This window comes from Cydia strobilella, chromosome 12, assembly GCF_947568885.1.
Source record: "Cydia strobilella chromosome 12, ilCydStro3.1, whole genome shotgun sequence".
Taxonomy (NCBI): Eukaryota; Metazoa; Arthropoda; class Insecta; order Lepidoptera; family Tortricidae; genus Cydia; species Cydia strobilella.
The window spans coordinates 15,392,811-15,415,127 of NC_086052.1; the positions used below are offsets into that span (position 1 = coordinate 15,392,811).

The following is a 22,317-nucleotide window of genomic DNA, read 5'->3' on the forward strand; positions in this document are numbered from 1 at the left end:
TGAAAGGTTGCCATGAAATGACCCCGACTTAACTTAGTGCTTGATGACCAGAGCTGCCATATTTACTAAGACATTGATTATCCCAAATAATAATTAGAAACGTGTCTAAAATAATAATTTATTACCGAACTACCAAACATCAAACTTGAAATATCGTAACTTTAACTTTATCGATATAAATATCGACATTGCGCAGCATCTGAGTAGCGAAGTTATTTGACATTTAGGATAGCGAATATTCCAGATAAACGTAAAGAATAGTGACAAAGGATTGTGAACTCTAAGTTCTAACTGATAAAATATAGATTTACTTAACGAACATTCGTAAATAATGCAATAGAAACAGATTTTTCGTATTTATCGGATTATATTTAAATAAATAACCACCGGTGATAGGCAATACCTCCACGTGAAAGATTTTTTAAACCGCTGTGATTTCTGCAGCTTAATACTGCACAATACGGCATTTTAAATTTAATTATCAATTTTTGTTAGACGAGCGTACGTACGACGTGAATGTCATTCGAGCATGAAGTTTACACAACAACTGAGCATAGTCTGTGCATAAAGTGAGTCGGTCGCTACTAACTGTCGGATAGACGGGAACGCCCACTTGCCATCTCCATCCTACTCCGTGGTCTATATCCCGGTCAATATAAGTCTAGTGAAAATAAAACTGTTTATCTTATAAAATAACACTAGAAATATTTGAGACGCATATATTATAATGCTTAAATAAGTGTAGGTAATCCAAAATATACAGTACAACAACAATATATCATTATTAAATTGTAAAACGGGACTTAATAGCGACAACGCCGTCCTCGAAACGTCGGAGGTAAATCTTAAAACTTATATAAGCGATTAAGTCCCGTTTTACAATTTAATATTGTGTAGAAATCGTGAAAGTTCAAAATATCAACATTTATTATACCTACTTAAGTCCTAAACTCATAACTATTAACCAACTTTACCCTCCACTCCTTCGTCTTTTAACCTGGTTATAACATATTCGGTTGTACATATATCTTTAACCATGTTAACGGCCAACCGTACAAAATATTCCTATTTTTAATTTGAAACTTGTATAGTAAAGTGGAATAAATTTCGTTTTGAGAAAGCATTAAAACAAACTACTCTACTTGATTCATGAAAGGTTCTAATTAGATTGAAACGGGTTGTACATTATTATGGACATTGGGCCTTACGAGGATATTATTATCTTATTTATTCTGATCCTTCTTCATCCATTGGCTCAATCTTAACGCTAACAAAATTAGTTGGCTCCAATTCATCTGTTTCTTTCTTCTCAGTTTTTATAATCACTGTACTTATTTCTTCCATCACATTTTCATTTTCATTCTCATCAGAATCTTTACCATCATTATCATCTTCATCATTCGTGTCATCATTATCATCATCATCGTTATTCGTATTCTGATTACCAGTTAATTTATCAGTGAGTGTAACAAAATCGCCCATTAGAATATCATTCATAGTTTTCTTAGGTGGTCCGAATATTTTGGTCATAGCTTCGTCGTCTAGGCCTAGATCGCAGTCACGTGGGTCTATGCGTTTGAAGTAGTCTTTAATGTTTATTTCTGTGCCTTTCAAACCGTGGCGTTTTCGTAGGTGCTTGACGACTGAACGCTTTACGGCGTAGGATTTTGGACAGCATTTACACTGGAAAAAAAAATACCTATGTAAGAGTAAGTTTAGATTAGGTACTATGGCGAAATGATGATACCCTGGCTTCATACGTTTTGAAGTCTAATGAATAATGAAGTAGACCATGACGAAAAGTTTGCCAAACCTCTATACAAACATCAATCTGCATTGTACGTAAACTCTATGTAGAGGCTATAAGAGTCAGATACGAGTATCCTTACCGGAAAAGTATTAAAACCACTGGCCATAGGCCATGCTGTTCAAATTCTTGGCACAGAGCGGGCAAGGGAATGAATTAAGTACTAGTATGTGAAGTGCGACGACGAAGTAGCAATGTACGTTAATGTAAACTCATTGTAGAGGCCATAAGAGTCAGATTCGAGTATCCTTGCACGGAAAGTGCCTATTAAGGCCACTGTGTGTGACCATGTGGTGTCGTAAGCTAGCCATGCTGGTCAAGTTCTTGTCACAGAGCGGGCAAGGGAATGAAGTACTAGTATGTGAAGTGCGGAGGTGACGTAGCATGTAGCTTATTTAAACTATGTAGAGGCTATGAGAGTCAGATTCGAGTATCTTTACCCGGAAAGTATTAAGGCCACTGTGTGTGACCACGTGGTGCCGCAAACCGGCCATGCTGGTCAAGTTCTTGTCACACAACGGGCAAGGGAATGAAGTAGTAGTATGTGAAGTGCGGAGGTGACGTAGCATGTAGCTTATTTAAACTATGTAGAGGCTATAAGAGTCAGATTCGAGTATCTTTACCCGGAAAGTATTAAGGCCACTGTGTGTGACCATGTGGTGCCGCAAACCGGTCATGCTGGTCAAGTTCTTGTCACACAACGGGCAAGGGAATGAAGTACTAATATGTGAAGTGCGGAGGTGACATAGCATGTAGCTTAATGCAAACTATGTAGAGGCTATAAGAGTCAGATTCGAGTATCCTTACCCGAAAAGTATTAAGGCCACTGTGTGTGACCACGTGGTGCCGCAAACCGGCCATGCTGGTCAAGTTCTTGTCACAGAGCGGGCAAGGGAATGAAGTACTAGTATGCGAAGTGCGGAGGTGACGTAGCATGTAACGCTCATCTTTGTATTTCCTTTCTGTAATAAAAGATAAGTGATGCGTTGGACATTTTATAATCTTCAGGTTCATATAAGTTTGTATAATCGTCATAATGTGTTCACTCGTATGTATTACTACACTAATTACACTATGCTGCGCTTGTTTGTAAACCAAATAAAGCACAATGGGACAAATACAACTCAGAAGGCCTTTTTATAATGGTCTGAAACATGAAATCCCCATCATGAATTTTAACTGTCGTGAGTCATACTGAAATTAAGCTAATTGATCGTAGCGTAAGCGAGGGTCTCCGTTCTAACTCGGGCATTTTGCTTTCGTTTTCGTACGGAAATTGGCATAAAGGACTTAACGCCAATAGCGTCTATGGCGCTTAAGACCATTGTGAGTTCACTGTGATAACGAGTCAACGAACTATTTTTCACTTTTATTTTCTAAGTTACAGCTCACAGCCACAAGTTTAACGTTTTACATTACATATATTGTTTACATATGTGACGTTTTCAATCAAAAGGTACCACATTGTCGCTTGTTAATAAGGTTGATTTCTAGCTGAAGCTATATGGAAATAACGCCTTACTGACAAGCGACAATAAGTACCCTTTTGGTTGAAAATGGCACATATTGTATCATATTCGTTAAAACTACGAGTTACAGCTTTAAGAAACAGCCCACAGCTCTAAATTGGTGACCGAGCGTCAGCGAAGGTCTTCGTTTCAGCTTGGGCAAAAATGTTTTCTTATGTCCGGATGTTCTCCTCTACAGGTCGCAATTCTCAACCGATTCTCGTGAAATTTTGTGAGCAGGTTCGATAATTAAATAGTTTTTTTCGATTCACTTTTTGGATACCATACCACAGAATAAATAATAGTACTACCGTACAGAAAGGAAACTTCCTACAAAACCGAAGTTTGACAGCGGTTCAGGGAAGAATCATGGTGTCCCTTTCTAATATATGGCACTATCCCTTTCGGCTCTTTAGGGTTGTCAAAATTCAAGTCATTATCTTATCTGTGGTCGTGCACGCAAAAGGACGTCAAGTGTCAACCCTAATAATTGCTAGGAGCAATGTTGAGCCGAATGGAGCCGAGAATACCCGAAAGGAGTTTCGCACCCCTGGCCATACATTTATTCAGTTATAAGTTATAGTTTGATATTTATATTGATATTTATTGAAATAAAATCCTACAGCATTACAGCTAAGGGGCGCAAATGCGCTGTAAAATTAAGTAATTAAAGCTATAGGTAATAAAGTTTTTTTTTTTTTTTTTTTTTTTTTTTATTATTATAAACTGATCGGCGATTGGCCCTAGTCACACCTGATGGAAAGTGAAGACAGGGCCTAAGATGGAGCTCACCGGTTCAGTAACAGCCTATTCACTCTTGTTTTAAAGAGACCGAGGTCATATTGATCAGGGAATACAGATGGCGGGAGCGCATTCCATTCCTTAGCCGTCCGTACCAAAAAGGAGGAGGCAAAACGTTTCGTCCGAACGAATGGAATGTGAACCACGAACGGGTGCATACGCTCCCCGCGCCTGGATGTCCGATGATGGAAAGGGGAAGGTGGGATCAGGTCGTGCAGTTCCTGTGCGCACTCCCCGAAATGTATCCGATACGATATACGATAGTTATACGATAAATATGACAATAATTAATAAGCTACCTATGTAAATTCACAAAACCCTAATAAAAATCTTTAAAAAGTTTATGATTTGTGTTGGCAAACAAGTCGCAGTCAGGTGCAAAAGAAAAAAAATATTGAGGAGTGTTCGGGAGCGGACGATTGGAGAGTACTGGTGTGCTATCGTGTGAATGGTTCCATTCCTTTAAATATGTCGAAAATTTTACTTACCACAGAGAGGACACTGAACCGCTCCTTTCTTCTTAGCTTCATGGATTTTCATGTGCTCGCGTAAGGAACAAGCGCTAGTGAACAGTTTCGAACAGATCGTACAAGTTTCCAAGTCTGTAAAAAATCATTTACACTTTAATTATTTTAAGTTATATTCGCCTGTATGTTTTTAATGTTATTAAATAATCAATTTTGAATATTTTTGGTAACATCATAAAATTAGTACCGCTATGTGATGTAATTTATGGGTGAATTTAACTGAATTTTTATTCTATAGGTTGATGTACTTAAAAAGTTCAATTATGTTTGTTTATTTATGGTGACATACAAAAAAAAAAATATTTGTCAAAATTAGTCATACATATCAATATAATTTTGGTAAGATAATGGAATTAATAATATCCAACAAATTTGATTTTCACTCTTATATGTATTATTATTTATTATACTTAGCACTTCCCCAGATACCGCTCCCAAATGGCTTGGCGCGCTTTACTTGTCCCAGATACCGCTGGAGTGACGAAGCCCTAAAAGACCTGTCCGCCCTCTGAATACCCAACTGGCGTGAAGTGGCGCAGAATAGGGCAGAGTGGCGCTCTCTTGTGTCGGAGGCCAAGATCCTTTTTGGGTCACTGAGCCAGTGAAGTAAGTAAGCACTTACTTGGGAGTTGGGTCACTGAGCCAGTGAAGTAAGTAACTAAGCACTTACTTGGGTCACTGAGCCAGTGAAGTAAGTAAGTAAGTCAGCACTTACTTCGGTCACTGAGTCAGTGAAGTAAGTAAGTAAGTAAGCACTTACTTGGGTCACTGAGCCAGTGAAGTAAGTAAGTAAGTAAGCACTTACTTGGGTCACTGAGCCAGTGAAGTAAGTAAGTAAGTAAGCACTTACTTGGGTCACTGAGTTAGTGAAGTAACTAAGTAAGCACTTACTTTCTCCAGTGTGTTTCCTTATGTGATAGGTGAGCTTTGATTTCTGAACGAACGTCTGTCCGCAATAGATGCAAGCGTATGACGTATCCTTGGAATGTGTCCTGAAATAAAAACAAAACATCAAACCCGAAACGTTCATTCTTTAAAAGTTGTATATCTCCACAAATAAAGGGTTTTGTGTTCAACCCTTAAGGGGGTCAAAATGGGATTAAAAGTTTTAATCATTGAAACATTGCCTGTTGTTGAAAAATAAGGCAAACTAAAGAAATAATCATATATGTATTAATGTCAGCCCAGTACCTCTTTCCTTACAGCGAAGCATGTTCTAATTTGACCAAATCGCATGTAATTGTAAGGTCTATTACGGAAATAAGGTATCTTCTAATATACAAAAACATACACAACACAAACGTGCTGATTTGCCTACGGTGTGACAGTCTTACCTAGAGTGTGTAGTGTGTACAAACTCCCTTAGACCCCCTAATAGGCGTGCGGTCTTTCCCGCATGGCATTAGTATTAGACCGAGACGAAACACATAAGACAAGGACAGAGTTTGAGGTACAAATCAGAGAACGTGCTCGGGCAGTGTTGGCAGGCTTACGGTCTCTCCCGTGTGTTCTTCATGTTAGACAGAGACGATACACAGGAGACAAGGACAGCCTTACATAAAGTGAGTTACAAGCCTACTTGTCAGAGAACGTCCGTGGACAATGTTGGCACTCGTGGTTGTTCGTCTGTATGTCGCCGTTCGTGTAGTCGTTGCATGTTCGAACGTTGTACGAAACGAGACAGCAACAGATAGACAAGGACAGCCTTCTAGAGTGTGACTTACAAGCTCTCTTATCAGCGAACGTTCTCGGGCAATGTTGGCATGCATACGGTCTGTCCCATGTATGTCGCCGTTCGTGTCGGAGCATGTTCGAACGTACGAAACAAGACAACTGATATTAAGACAAGAACAGCCTTACCTAGAGCACAGGGCGGACACGCTATACATCAAAAATCACTTGCGTTTCTATGTGTAAACGGCACGTCTGTACACGCGGCATGCGTCATAGTGTGAATAAGTTGCTTAAAAATAGTACTGAGCGGCCGGCAAACGGCCGTCAATCTGCTGTCGCGGGGCGAGGTCATTCGAGTCGGGGCGGAGCGGTGCGTGGCCGTTCTGTATGATAATACTATTACTTATTCTGTGCCTAGAGTGTGTTACAAGCCCCCTTATCAGAGAAGGTTCTCGGGCAATGTTAGACAGTAGGCTCCTTTTTTCTGCGTCTTGGGGCAAATTGGTCCAATAGAACTATTATTTAGTATCTGGAATATAAAAACAGGGCTTAGTAGTAAATACAGTCTTACCTAGAGTGTGAGTTACAAGCCCCCTTATCAGAGAACGTCCTCGGACAATGTTGGCAGGCGTACGGTCTCTCCCCTGTATGTCTCCGCTCGTGACGGAGCATGTTCGAACGTTGTACGAAACGCATGGGGCAGTAGGAGCAGGCGTGGCGGGGGCCTTCGTGGATCTGGAGGTGCTCGCGGAAGGAATCACGTTTCTAGAAACAGTTTTATAAACATAAGTTACCATTTTTATTATTCTGTTAATCTAATGGCTAATGGGATCCGTAATAATAAGTTTTTGGCAAAATTTTCATTTTTGATACGTGCTAATAGGTACTCATCAAGATAATTTTAACAACCCCAAGCACAATTAGGTTGCGTTGTTTATCACAGAGTTCCTATGGCCACCTCCTGTCTCCATCATCAGATCAGCTCGAAATTACCATAATCACAGAATAACTAATAGTACTACCGTACAGAAAATTCACTCCTTCACAAAAGCCAGATTTAGGTACAAAATTATACCTACACTCGCCGCCTGTAAGCAAAATTGAAACTTATAACCGCGCACGAACCGTGAATCTTCTTTGCGCGCCGCAGTTTTATGACCGAGCTGCGAGTGTCGGCACGGGGTTGTCACTTTACAAGTTTTTGTACCTATACCTACTGATTTATTGTTTTTAAGATAAATATGTAGGAATTACAAACGTAAACATAAAATTTTTAGCCGGAGATAGTATGTCTGATTCTCACGGAAGTAGGTATGCCACAGAAGTACTTATTCCTTTGAAAATATGTCGGTCAAAGTAGTCCGGAATTAAAAAAAAATGTTTTTTCTGCTTCCTTGTTCTTTCGTTTATTCAGACATCCGTAAACAGAACATTATCTTTTATACAGATTAGATCGCGATTTAGGATTCGAAGCCATTGCGTATTTTCAATTTTGCGCGAGCGGCAGCCCACTGCCATACACCTGCCCGGGCGGTGCGCCGGCCAAATATACCTAAACTGCGCAGTGACACCCCCCTGCCATAATATTGCATTGTCATCTGACTTACATATGTGCGCAAATTTTCAGTTTCATCGGAAACCGGGTAGTCGGTCAAATTTAACTTGCATGATTTGACCCGTACAAACATACCGGAGACAACGCTATGCGCGTATTATGGCGACGTCCCGCTCGCACGATCGGACGCAGTGTGCCATGCCCCATAGTTACATACCTACATAGGCTAAATACATTTCAAGTTAAAGCTTGTAAAAAGCGTATTATTTCGTTAAAATATTTTTTGTTATGTTAAACCTATCTAAGAACTATCGCTGAAACAGAAATTCATTACAGAAAACTGCAACTAAATAGATCGGTCGATCAGTTTTGGGAATCGAAACACAAAAATAGCCTGTTACAATATAAAAGATAAAAAGGAATGGTCCTAGAAATGAGCCCATGCACAGTAGGAATAGAACTGAAGACTGATACTATAACATTTCGGTTGCGTAGTTTGACTCATTGAGGGCGTCCAGTTAGGTAACTTCTAAACGAATGAGGGCTATCGTTTTCTTGCTCACCAGTTGGCGCCTCTGTTGATGGTGGTCCAAAAGACTATAGAAAAGCTGTCAGTCATTGAAGTGACAAGTGACATTTGACATTTCGAACTATGGAAAAGACCACCATCTACACTAGCGCCCCTAGCGGCGAATTCATACGCGTTAGCCCTCATTTAGATAATATATGTGAAAGTCGTAAAACGCTAAGTTGGACTTTAAAAGCATAGTGTGTAGTGTGTAGTAAAAGGCCTTGGAGAAATCTAGCAGTACCAGAATTACGATGGTTGCCCGTATCGTCGTGTACACTGTTAACTGTCCAATTGTAAACCCTATTGCTAAGAGATAAGGTCAGAAATTGTAGCTGTATATTTACCGCGAACACTTTAGAGCAGTAGGTGCAAGTAAAGCTTTGCTTGATGGGGGAATGTTCTTGCTTGTGCATGTATAGAGATGACTTGTATTGGAACGATTTGCCACATTCTGCGCATTCGAATGGATGACGGCCGGGATGACGGATCAGGTAGTGTAGTTTTCTGAGGAAAAATATTTTATTTGTTAATATCACGGGCGTTTAGAACGCCTAATGTCTTCAGGTCAATCAGACTACGAATATCGGTAGACAACGATTGAAAAAGGAGACACTTGCTTTCTCAATATCCTCTGTCGAAAACGCCGGCCGACACACAAATTCTTACAAGGTTTTCACTGGTTCAATATTTCTGGTTTCCAATATTAATCACCTTCACCAGCCAAGGCATCATCAAATTTTAAAGACACTCTGTCAAAAACGTGTAAAAAGAAATGATGGCAACAAAAACGTGTTGAAGGCAAAAAAGTGAAGATGTATTCATATTTTTTTCCTTTCAGAAAATTATTATTTTTCTGCAAAGATAGAATCGTACATGTGCATAGTCGAGTTTAGCTCACCTCTCATCCAGCGTATGCATGACCTCCCTACATAGTTTACACTTGAATTTGCCCGGGCCATGGACCTGCGCCATATGGGCGCCGAGGGCGCGAGTGCTAACGAAGTCGCGCTCGCAAATGGTGCAGGTGGCGGGGCGCTGCGGCCGCACTGTGGGGTCGTGGACAGACTGTGGATGGAAATAAGGGCGAGTTTCGTTTAATAAGAAGTTTACGATCCTCACAATAATAAGACATACTAAAGTAAGTTGTACCATGGTTGTTCACTGGTTGCTAAAACGTTACGTCAAAAGATAGATACATTCTCGTCGCGGCTGGACGCACGCGGCGCGTGGCGCGGCGAGCGGTGTCGTCCAAAACAGATCTGATCGCGCCGTTCGGGAGTCGTGACCGTTTTCGCGATTTCGTGGTTGGTCCCATAGTAAAAGTGCGACAGGTAATTATAGTAATTTAATAAACTTACCCTCAAATGAAATTTAAACGACTTTCTATGGCTGAGTGGGCGATACTGACAAGAATCTAATGAACAGAAGATTTTCCTGGCCTCTGGATGTTTGACTTCAAAATGTGTTCGCATCTCTTCAATGCTGGGACGGACGATGCAGCACACACTGCACTTTAGCATGTATGTGGGGGAATCGGAGCTGCGGTGCTTTTCCATGTAGTGGTGGATGTAGAAAACCTGCAAGATAAAGACTTGTTTTGTTCCGGTGCATTATCACAGCGACCAAGATACTCAAAAATATCTGAACATGCACTTTAACCCTTTAACGGGCAGAACTGAAATAATCCTCAATTTAAGCCCTATCACCAATCCATAGTCCTAAAAGTTCTGTAAGTACAAGAAAAAAATACAAAAAGATGATGTTACAGACTTAGCTAACTTAGCGGTTTCACTCTCGTATTTTTAGTGACTCGAGAGAGATGTGTGTGTCTCCGAAACTGCTAATATATATTTTATAATTGTTTATGTGTTATGCTCTAGCTTAGTTAATATTTTACACTTATAGCTTAAGCTTATAGTGAAGCAAAAAGGATACAATAGTTGAATTTGACTATCTTTTTAATTTTACTAAGCAATGTTAGTATGAAAGATTTACTGAATCGGAATGATTTATATTGTATACCTTATCACTGAATGTTTCCGAGCAATCCTCGCATTTGTAAAACTGCTCCGTATACTGACTGAAATGTGTGCGCACTTCATGCGTCTCTCTATCAGTCTCATTCCAGAACAGTGTCGAACAATACTTGCATTTAAAGCCCAAATGCGGACTAAAACAGTTGTCAAACTCCATAACCTCCCAGTGTTCATTTAGATGTTTCCTTGTATCTTCTCTATTGTCAAATTCTTTATCACAAAACTGACAGATCCACAGATCCTCAAAATCACCTAGCTCCTCAGTCACATGACTGTCCAACTCACTCTGACTTTCAAACGTAGCTGTGCACACCCTACATGAAAAAATTGGTGCTACTTTCATAAAATGATTTTTAATCATGTGAGTCATAAAAGCCTGCATATTATCATACTTATTTTTACAAAGAGTGCAAGTTATATCAGTCGCAAGATCAGGTTTTGCTGTTGCATAGTCTATGTCGGAAACTTCAGGAACCAAATTGGAGTTTATGTCATTTAAAGTTCGGTTTACATATTCAAAGTAGCATTTTTGTAAGATTATTAGCTCTGTTAATGTAATGTCAAAGTCTTCGTCACCTTTATAAATATTTGCAATATCATTCTCATCTCTGACTTTCTTTATCTTTTCTTTAGGCTTTTCTTCACTAGGTGTTTCTGTTTCTTCTGCTTCACTAATGGCTTCCTGTTTTATCTCTGGTATGAGCACTTTAAGTAGATCTTCTGATTCATTGTCACTATGATCTTCATTTATGTTTTCATCAGTATTTTTCTGTAAATCCACATATCCAACTCTGCTCTGATCTTTAAGTTGGTCATCAATGAACTGTGGACTAACATCAGCACCGCTAATAACAAAAGGTAAATCTCTACCAGAGAGTATGCTGCTTAGACATTTGAGAGTGTAATGATGATAGCCCATGTAATGATTAAAGAACATTGTGCATAGATTATTTGATTTTGAGCACAGTAAGCAAAGGAATTTGTTACTGCCTTCATACTCAAATTCCCAAAGTGTGTCCTCATCTTTACAAGACAAGTTTGAGACACTGTGCTTCTGTATCAAGTGTGTATTGTACTGGTCATCGTCAGGTACTCGGAAATGGCACAGTCGGCAGTGCACGAGATTGTGTTCCGCACTGAAGTGCTGACGGAGCTCGGCTTCAGTGTCAAAGTTCTTGACGCACTGGGAGCAGGGCCAGGGCACATGGAACTTAAGGTGGGCCAGCCAAGCTTCTCTGTCTGGTACAAAATATCTATAAATTCAGACATACCTGTTATTAAAAAGAGATCAAAACTATGACTATTATAAAAGTAACTTGTTGAGTATATTTCTGTTCACAGTTACAATAATAACCAAAGCCAAATAAAAAATTATGCGTCGTATGAGGAAGTTAGAAGGCTGGCACAAGGCACAAGAAAGAAATGATTGGCGATTACTCCACCCACAAGAGCAAAGCTCTTAAATTATGATGACGATGATGATGTAAAATATAAAACAATTTGTTTTTTTTGTTGTTTATTTGTTTTGGATCCTATTTGCCAACTTAAAGTTAAAATATATTATCCCATTTAGAACTTGTTGAGCATAACTCAAGATTTGAAACTAATGAGGAACAAGAGTCGCGTAAAGTGTTGCGCACCAAAAATATAAAAGTTAATTTCCATCTACCATGAAAAATAGAGGAACACTGTGCAAGACACCAGGCCAAAATAAATGTAGAACTTAAAACAATCTCAAAAAGTAATATCTTTAAACACAAATTAAAACAGTTTTTATTGAGAGGGTGTTTTTATACTGTGGATGAAGTGTTCGATTTTGTTTAGTCTTAACTCTTTAAGTGTTGATTTACTTGTTCTTAATATCGTCTTCGGTTACCGCGATAGTTACTTATGAAATAAAACTATGAAAACGGGTGTCACCCGTCGACCACGAACGCTGTAAATGATTCGAATTATATTTCTCAAGCTTCATTCTTCAGATATAAAAACCAGGTAGTCCTTTAACCTACTAGGCAACTCATCGCATGTTTAAAGTAGGTAGCAAAAACTTTAACTCAAACAGGTCTATCCCTACTTCACCTAGTCTTGATGGGGCGCGCGGCTTGCCGCCATTGCTCATTCTTTATTCTTGCGAGGCAACGAACGCACGTAAAATCATAATTTAATAAATCTATAGCGGTTCTCGATCAAAACCACGCACATTTTAAAACACCAAGTTTAAGTTTTATTTTACTTGTTTTAGTTTAGTTTTAAGTGTGTGTGTAAATTTTAGTTTCATATTTGTCTAGTTGCATATTTGATCAATTCTTTGTTGTTGTTTTTTTCTCTCTTCGTGTATTTTCAAACACAAACCTGTATTGTTCATGAATAAATACTATGATTATGATAAGAAAACATGTACAGATATAGCTAAGAACATCAATTGTCATATCACTTACCTGCATATGCCACAATAGTCTTTTTTATGATTCAATACGTAGTGTAAAATCATTTTTCCCCTATTGATAAACCAATCCGGGCAAAGCAAACAACTGTATGGTCCGGTCGGATTGAGGTCTTTTAAATATAGCCAGACATCGATAGGCCTTTCCACGACCGGTGGGGTGATCACAGCCTTTAAAGCACGGTTGATCTTTATCGTCATGGCATTCATTTTCTTTTGAGGAAAGGTTTTCTTCTTCTTTTTCTGGGCCGGTTCATCCTTGCAAAGTTCAATCGTAACTTCGGAATATTTCTCCGGATTTAGCTTTTTTGCAGCCGCTATACTGGCAAGTGGCTCATCATCGGACTCGTCTGAAGCCATGGCTTAAGTTGATAAGTTAACTTGTGACGAAAACCGTGGGTAAACTAAAATAAACATAAACAAGATTTTCTTTGATTTCTCTTCTCTATATGCCTGCCGTCAAATTGTCGTGTTGACATTTCTATTTCTACTATTTCTAGGGATGTTCTCAAAAAAAATATATCGATAATTCCGAAGCCGGTCTACACTCTCATCAAAAGACACAGAATTCAAAAATAATTTGTTTTAAAGTTATTCGCACTAAATGAAATTTAAAATAATGCTCAGTTTAATAACAATCAATTCAGTTCAATTTAATGGTTAAAAATACAACTGAAACCGTTGTTTTTTTCTATAAACTTGGCAGTGTATCTATGCCTTATTGATAGACAAGAAATATACGTTTTTTTATAGATACACGTTCCGTTTCTCAAAATATTTTAAACAATAAAATTGTACAAGCTTAAAAGCCTTGTATGTTTCTAATTGTTTTATAATGGTCATGATAGATTTAATTATTTTCGTTGCGATTAACATAAGAAAGTATGGATGTCAAATACTAAAATACACATATTTCAATTGTTTACAATAAATATTGTGCGCGTAACGAAAAAATTGAAAGAAATCGTACCGTGGCAGCCATTTTATAGAAAAAACATTGTCTATGGACAAGAGCCAAAGAAAGGCGAAGCTAAACAAAAGGGTAGCATGTAGATAGCGTTTACTAAATTATTAGTAAAATATGCAGTAATATTGACTTAAAAGACTTGTTTTTATCATATAATCAAGTGAACATTTCAGTTACGATGCCAGTGTATCATTTAAGCTCGTAAAATGAGGTTCAAAGCATCGTGTAATGGTGGCCATTAGGAGCAATAATTATGTATATTGGCATACTTACTGTTTTACGGACCATCAAATTTACGTCCAAAATGGAACTGTGAATCGTGTTGCAAAACTTTTATCTGAACGGGATGTAATCGGACATTAATCAGTGAACTGTGAATGGGGTAAGAGCGAGCAGTGTAAATATTCTGTGCCGCGCGAATCATGGCCCAGAACCAGGGGGAGGTTCAAGTCGGTACAGCGAACCAACCCGTGAAGGATAAGGATATTTACGCGTGCTTACCTGATATGCGAGTGCATGGCCCGCTGGGACCAGACGAACCCTGTCCTGGCGGCGAAGAGCTTCGATGGCTGCCCGCGCAGTCCACTGATCGTGACCTGGTGATGTACTTGAGAGCTGCTCGATCTATGGCAGCGTTCGCTGGTATGTGCGACGGCGGCTCTCCCGACGACGGCTGTGTGGCAGCCAGCAGAGACGACACAACTATAAATGCCCTCGACGTCCTCCACGACTCTGGTTATGATCCTAGTCGCGCGTTACAAGCCCTAGTGAAGTGCCCAGTGCCCAAGGGAATCGAAAAAAAGTGGTCGGAAGAAGAGACAAAAAGATTTGTGAAAGGTATTCGCCAATTTGGCAAAAATTTTTTCAAAATAAAGAAGGACCTTTTACCTCATAAAGACACTGCCGAGTTAGTTGAGTTTTACTATTTGTGGAAAAAGACTCCTGGTGCTAGTAGTAACAGGCCTCATAGGAGAAGAGTTCGTCAGTGTTCTTTGCGGAGGGTGCGTAACACTAGAAATTCTCGTGCTGGGACTCCTAAAGAGCAAACCCCTGAAGTGGCTCCTACAGTCCCAGATACTAATGGTTCTAGGCCATCTCCTAATACTAAAGAAGGAGGCGAGATGAGTTCTGTAACAGAAGATGAAAATTCAGAAGAGGACAGTGACTCCCGTGACGCTGGAGATTTGGCTAAAGCTGACAGTGGTAGAACTGAAAATCCTGATGAATCACCCAGCAGAATGAGAACTAGGAATAAGTCCAAAGAACAGACAACACCAAATGGTAAGAAAGGACAAGATGAGAGTGACAATGACACTAAATCCAAGAAGGCCAAACCTAACACCCAAAGTACAAACAACAATGTTCCAGACAAAGTTCCTTCCTCTCCTGTTAGCAAAGACACTAAAAAGAAACCTGTGGCTAATGGTAAAGTTGATGCATCAAAGGTCAAGAAGCGTCTTCCAGATGATTCATCAAAATTAGAAAGTATATTGGATGGTGATGTACAAATGAAAAAGAAAAAGGCTGCTGATCCACCCGAAAGTCCATCTGAGAGCCTCACTAATGACAGTTTCTCAGCCATGGATGAGACTGAAAATGTGGAACCAGAGCCTGAAGCTTGTGACTTTAGTTTCCATAAGACTGATAAGGAAAATACTGAACAAAATAAGGAAACTTTGCCTGAACAACCACCAAAGCCTGCTGACTCACAAGTTAAAACTGAAGTTAAAAGTGAGGAACATGCTATTAAAGCTGAAAAAGATCCTCTACCACCTGTGTTCAAACCTGCTGAAAAAGAAGTGATGAAAGAAGCTCTTGATCTTAAAACTGATACAAACAATCCAAAGGAACCAGACACAATAGAGATGAAACCTCTTCCTCTACAAGGTGCAATGTTTTCTAAGACAGAGCTAATTATACCAAAAGTCACACCAATGACAACTGAAGCTATGGATAAAATTAAAATTAAGGAGGAAGTTGATACAGAGGAACAACCTCATAACTTACAGAAGGATGAATTCCAGAAGGATCCTCTTCCACATAACTTTCCTGGTCATCCTGTCAGCCAGCCAAACAAACCTCTCAATTTGGAAAACACAAACTTCTTTGTTAAAGACAGCCATATTTACAATCCAAAGATTGCACATAACATTAAAATTGAAGGTGTGCCAAGCAATATATTTAATCCTATGAACATTACAAAAGACAGTTCTATTATAAGGAGTGCCAAGGACTTCTCCACAGGTATGCCACCTTTTTATCCTCCAGGTATCAACTATGCCAGTGATCCTAACAAGCATAATCCTCATCTAAATCCATTAAAGACTGTCATAAAGTTAGAACCAAGGGATGAAGCAAATGAACTGAAAAACCAGAATACCCCAGAAATATTTACAGCAACAATATCTAGTGGGAATAAGGTGGACTCGCCTAATGCACCTAGGCTTGATTCTCTTCAACAAATAAGTCCATCTCCAACAAATGCACGCGGTTCGTCACCACCGCCTATGGAACATCCTACAACAACCAATACAGAGCCAATTTCTCCAGCAAATTCACAAGAAAACAAAGAATCTGATATTGATGACAAACAACCTACTGATTTGAAAACGCAGCCAAAGCATGATAGTCAAATGGCTGGACTGCGACCTCCAATATTCCCACCACCAGCCCGTCCTGAGAATCTTGGAGTCAGGCCAACAGAACCACCAAGCATTCCAGTATCAGGGCAGAGTATGCCTCCACCACTGAGCCAACCATCAATAACTGGTTTGTTACCTCCTGGACCATTAATTTCAGTTGGAAGTGGATCAAATGTAGGCCCTTATGGTTTCATGCCTACCCCATTATATGGGCACCCTGGACATCCAGGTCACCCAGGACACCCGGGCCTCCCTGGACACCCAGGCCTCCCTGGACACCCAGGCCTTCCCGGACACCAAGGACATCCTGGTTTAGACAAGCCAGGTTCCATGCCACCTTTGATACAACCTGTGCCATCACATGGAATCCCTGGAAGCATCGTACCACCACCCACAAATAATCCTAATGATCCATCAATGCCACAGGACTTGAAAATTAAGCAGGAAGTTCCAGACACCATGCCAGCGAATTTGTCTACACAGGGTGTTTCTGATCCTCTTCAGTCACTCAAAGAAGTAAAAGTGCCAGGTTATCCAATTGGAAGTGCCATTGCACAGCATTTAAGCTCTGAGAGAGACAGAGAAAGTGTAGAAAACAACAGTAGACCTCCCAGCCAACCTGCAAACGAAAGCTCAAATATTTCAAGTGGGTTCCTTGGACCCAGAATAGAAAGTATAAAGAAGGAACCAGATTTTTTGCATCAACCACATCTCCCACCTGTGACTGCAAGCCAAAGCAGTGGTCCAGATTCAGCAAATACTCTACCGCCAGTAAAGAGCCCGCATACTCCAACGCCCATCAAAAGCCAACCCGGTCACAATGGTACCCCAGGACATCCCCATCCATCTTCGACCACGTCACCGTTCTCCAGGCATATGACGAGTCCATCACAACCGAGACAGATTTCTGCTTCACCAGTGCAACCTCACACCCCAGTGTCACATTCGGCGTTGAACCTTATGAACCCAACGCCATTGTCAATTCCGTCGACGATGCCCGGGCCTATTATGCACTCGGGTCACCAAGGGGGCCCTCCACCGCCCCATCCATTTGCTTCTCCCTTACATCATCCTCATCACCCCTTGCTACATACCTCTATCTTCCAGCTGTCTGCTGCGGCAGCGGCCCATGCAATGCATCCTTATTATCCTCACCCACATCCTGGCTACTCAATGCCATATCCATATCCTTATGGACCCTTGGCTCAACCTCACCCAATCCCGCCAATGCATCCTGCAGTCAGCGCCCCAGGCAGGCATGACCCAGTAAAGCCTTCAACAATAGAGTCTACGACAATGCTAAGTTCACATCATAGCACCAGTTCATCAGTTACAACAAGATCTCTGAGAGAAATATCAGAAAGCACAGAAGACCCTAGAAATCCAGAGAGGCATCAGTTGCACGAAACTACCATGACGCAGCATCATTCTACCAGTCATCACAGTGCTGTGCACACGAGTACTGAAAAACAGCCGAATCACGCCGGAGGTGGCTTGAACCATACGTTATCTATATCACATTCTACGTCAAGTAGCTCATCTCAGTCTATACAACACAAAATCAACACCCAACAGAAACCAAGCTCACATTCAAGCTCTCCTCACCATCTCTCGGCCAGCGTTTCCCAATCTACCAGTTCGTCGTCAAGCGTGAATGTGTCAAATAACCACACACATCACCATTCGCATCACTTGGCGCATCATCCTGAGCGGCTATCTCCAGCAGACTCTATGTTACTACGGCATCATCCAAAAATGCTTCCAGGCAATCCCAATCACCTTATGATTCAACCACCCTCAATGGGCCATCCAATGGGACTAGGATTACCTCCAGGACCGGGCCCTAGCTCCATCGAGAGCTTACGACTTCATGCCCAAGCTGCGGCCGGTCTACAAGCGGGCCACGGCAGAGCGGGATCTCCACATCAACTGCCACATGGCCACCCACACTTACGCGGCCCACCAAGGCCCATACCTGATGAGAACCCAGAACTGAAACTCGAAACACAATCCCAACCAGAAGAGGAAGAAATACCGAGTCCTGCGCTAATACGTGAGGGTCCAACTCCCGACCCGAAGATTGAAGACACCGAGTGTCACAGGTCACAATCGGCCATATTCTTGAGACATTGGAACAGGGGAGATTACAACTCTTGCACAAGAACTGATTTAATATTTAAACCAGTGCCAGAATCGAAGTTGGCCAGGAAACGCGAAGAAAGGCTGAGAAAGCAAGCCGAGAGAGATCGAGAGGAAAGAGAAAAGATTGCTCAACAGGCACATAGGAAGATAGCGACGCCGGAGAAACCGGAGACGAAACCTCCTTCCAGAGGTGCCATTGAAACTATTACTTCCCCTTACGACCGCTTCCCGCGACCACCCGGATACCCGGACACACCCGCGCTCAGGCAGCTGTCGGAGTATGCCCGTCCACACGCCGGTTTCAGCCCAGGGAACCCCCTGCCGCGACACTGCATGGATCCGATGCTGCAATACCAGCTCAGCTCGATCTACAGTGCCGCCGGAGCGAGGGAGCGGCTAGAATTAGAACACCTCGAAAGAGAAAAACGGGATAGGGAGATCAGGGAGTTGCGGGAGCGCGAACTGAACGACAGACTGAAGGAGGAATTGCTCAAAAACAACGTGGGGCCGAGAGGACTCGACCCGCATTGGTTGGAGATGCACCGGCGGTACGGGATGCCGCCGCCGCCGCCGCAGGGCGCAATACCGGTCCAGTTCGGACTGTACCCGCCGGGGCACGGGCCGGGCGCGCTGTCTCAGTTGGAGCGCGAGCGGCTGGAGCGGCTCGGCATCCCGCCGGCCGGGGGGCCAGGCGCGCCCCAGTCCGTGCCCGTGTCCGGCGCACCGCCGCACCATCCGCACCACCCGCACCCCGGCGTCGCGGCCGCGCAGCTGGAGGCGGCCGAGCGCCTGGCGCTGGCCGCGGACCCCATGGTGCGGCTGCAGATGGCCGGCATCAACCCCGAGTACCACGCGCACACACACGCCCACACGCACGCGCACTCCCACACGCACCTGCACCTGCACCCGGGGCAGCAGGCGGCGCAGGCGCAGCAGGAGGCGATGGGGCTGGGGCCGTACCGGCCGCTGCCGCACCCGGACCTGCTGGGGCGGCCGTACGCGGAGCAGCTGGCGCATCAGGCGGCGGCGCACGAGCAACTGCAGCGGCAGCTGCTGATGGAGCGCGAGCGCGGCTTCCTGCACCCCGCGCACCACGAGGACTTCCTGCGCCAGCAGCGCGATCGCGAGCTGAAGGTGCGCGCGCTGGAGGAGGCGGCGCGAGCCTCGCGCCCGTAGGACGCCGCGCCGCGCCTCAGGGACGATTCCGTGCTCTTGGTTGAGTGAAGTGCGGTGACCCTCGTTAAGTGCGCTAGTGGTGTTTAAGTATAATGTAAATTACTAATGTTGCGAAGTGTTCACGCGGTAGTTTTATCGAGAACCTAAATTAAATACGAGCGAGTTTTTCATGTAATGTGTGACGATACTTGTAATTGAACTAATAATAATTATGTAACTTAATTATTTAAGTTTTTATAATATTTTTATAGATGCATGGTCATGTAGTACGCTTATTTTCCATGCTCAAATTATTTCTTAACTACTAGTCATAATTAAAATTTTATTCATTGAAGACTATCAATGAGTCACACTTTTTTAAATAGATGACCTTATTTTTTAATTTAAATTATTGTTTTATATTACATTTTAATAATGGTACAGATTCACCGTGGGTGCTGGCTAGCAATCATGTGTATGGTAATTACATTTGATGTAAATTACATTATTTTATAATTATGACGTCATTCATTAATAATAAATGGTAATATTTAAATACGACAGAGTAGGGACTGTGACTTGCCTTTCAAATCAACTTGCCTTTTTAAGTAATTGACCTGTAAAGAAGTTATCTTTCTTGCTCTGTTAAATCCTAAGACTAAACGTAGTCTCTATCGCCCTTAAATTATTTACAATATTTTTATCCTATACATAAATTATTATTTCATGTAAGAATTGTAACTAGCTCTCAATAAAGATGTAAGTATATGTAAGCCCGTAAAAAGCGCAATCTACCTGCACAAAAGGACAGTAAGCGCCACTTGCACCATCCCACTAACCCAGGGTTAACCGGTTAAACCTGGAGTTAACATGGTTACCAGTACAACTTGACACTGGGTTAACGGTTTAACCGGTTAACCCCGGTTAGTGGGTTTGTGCAAGTGGCGTTAAGAGCATGCATTCAGTATAAAATTCAGTCACATATCAATTATAAGGTTGAGATTCTCTCGAAAGAAATTGTACGTAATTGATATGATGCCTTCAATTGTTGATATTGTCCAAATTGATTGCAATATTTCTATAAATATAATTAATTAACAGTTGTTTAAAAGATATTTAGTGTTCATATTTGCAAATAATGTTTCTCTTACTTAATTGTGATAGATATATTATACTTCTATCATATTTTGATAGAGAAATCTATTGAGTGATTATTTCCTTTATTGGTATAATCGTCCAATGCGTAAATGCCCAATATAATATTTTAATTATACAGTTGTATCATGTCTATTGCACATACATCCTGTTTTGTTGAACCACACATATTTTTCTAACTTGTTGAAATAAAACATTATGTTTGCTAAAAGTTCATTAGTTATAAAGAGACTGCTTGGTTTCTTAAACTTAAATTTTAGTTTCAAAAAGAAGTACAAATATATTTTCTAAAAGCAATATTTATTGTAATTAAGTAGTGCATATGATTTGTACTTATTTCAAAGTTCCCAACATTCACGTCAACTCGATGTAATGTAAACTATCATTAATTTTACTAGTAGTTGCTCTGGAATCAATAGGTAATGTTAAGAATTAAGGATCGTAAGTTTCACCCAATGTACACATTCAGTGACTATTGCACTAAAATTGTAAAATAAATTCCCTTTGTAATAAATAGATCCCTCTGTAATAGATAGATATTTGAGTGAGGTAAATTGAAATTAATGGCATATTCTAGAGTTTTCAATTCACGATGTCGCTTGGTAGCTGTTATTTTGGTAATGCCATAGTGCCACTTTCTGATGTTGAGAAGATGAAAAAACCCGGACAAGTGCGAGTCGGACTCGCCCACCGAGGGTTCCGTACTATATTTGTTGTTATAGCGGCAACAGAAATACATCTGTGAAAATTTCAACTGTCTAGCTATCGCGATTTATGAGATACAAACCTGGTGACAAACAGACGAACAGTGGAGTTTTAGTAATAGGACCCCGTTTTTACGGAACCCTAAAATGAGTATTATTTTTAGAGACAAATTATATCTTAATTAATTTAAGAGGTTGAGTGTCGGTTTAAAAACTTCATTTATTTAGACAATAAGGTTAAATGGATGTCTTAGTGCTTTTGTGTAAATTTTTTTGAATAATATATGTGAAAAAATTCAATTTCGTTTTTGATTTGTATGTATCCTCGGGCCTAACTTACCTAACTTCATCTCCACGAAATTAACTGACCTTACTTAAACCTTATTGTAATGAGTTAAGATATACAAATGGTTAGTCAGTACTCTGTTAAGATAAGGAGCGCTTCTTTGGTCATTATACTCGGAGACATAAGAGGCATAGGTAATTGGCAACTTCAACGTTAAAAGCAGCAGTCGTGACTCGTTCAAAAGGGTATTTTAAACGTATAAATTTACATCCAATAATTGGGTAGTTTACCCTACACGCGTGACCACCAGGCCAGCATTAGGTTATTGAAGCAGGTGTTTTAAA

The 22,317-nt window shown here is 41.0% G+C and overlaps 2 protein-coding genes across 2 annotated transcripts; one reads left to right on the forward strand and one right to left on the reverse strand.

The window, feature by feature from the left end:
- Positions 1–642: 642 nt before the first annotated feature.
- On the reverse strand, positions 643–13,360 carry LOC134746242 (zinc finger protein 761-like). Its single transcript, XM_063680572.1, has 10 exons — positions 12,918–13,360; positions 10,466–11,732; positions 9,802–10,020; positions 9,342–9,508; positions 8,788–8,947; positions 6,889–7,082; positions 5,535–5,635; positions 4,605–4,718; positions 2,615–2,769; positions 643–1,683 (listed from the first exon to the last, which is right to left on the reverse strand). The coding sequence occupies exons 1-10, from the start codon at positions 13,280–13,282 to the stop codon at positions 1,228–1,230; spliced, it is 3,198 nt and encodes a 1,065-aa protein (XP_063536642.1). The 5' UTR covers positions 13,283–13,360; the 3' UTR covers positions 643–1,227.
- A 561-nt stretch (positions 13,361–13,921) lies between these two features.
- LOC134746239 (arginine-glutamic acid dipeptide repeats protein-like) lies at positions 13,922–21,987 on the forward strand. The gene is made up of 2 exons (XM_063680569.1): positions 13,922–16,760; positions 16,797–21,987. The coding sequence occupies exons 1-2, from the start codon at positions 14,312–14,314 to the stop codon at positions 19,847–19,849; spliced, it is 5,502 nt and encodes a 1,833-aa protein (XP_063536639.1). The 5' UTR covers positions 13,922–14,311; the 3' UTR covers positions 19,850–21,987.
- Positions 21,988–22,317: the final 330 nt, after the last annotated feature.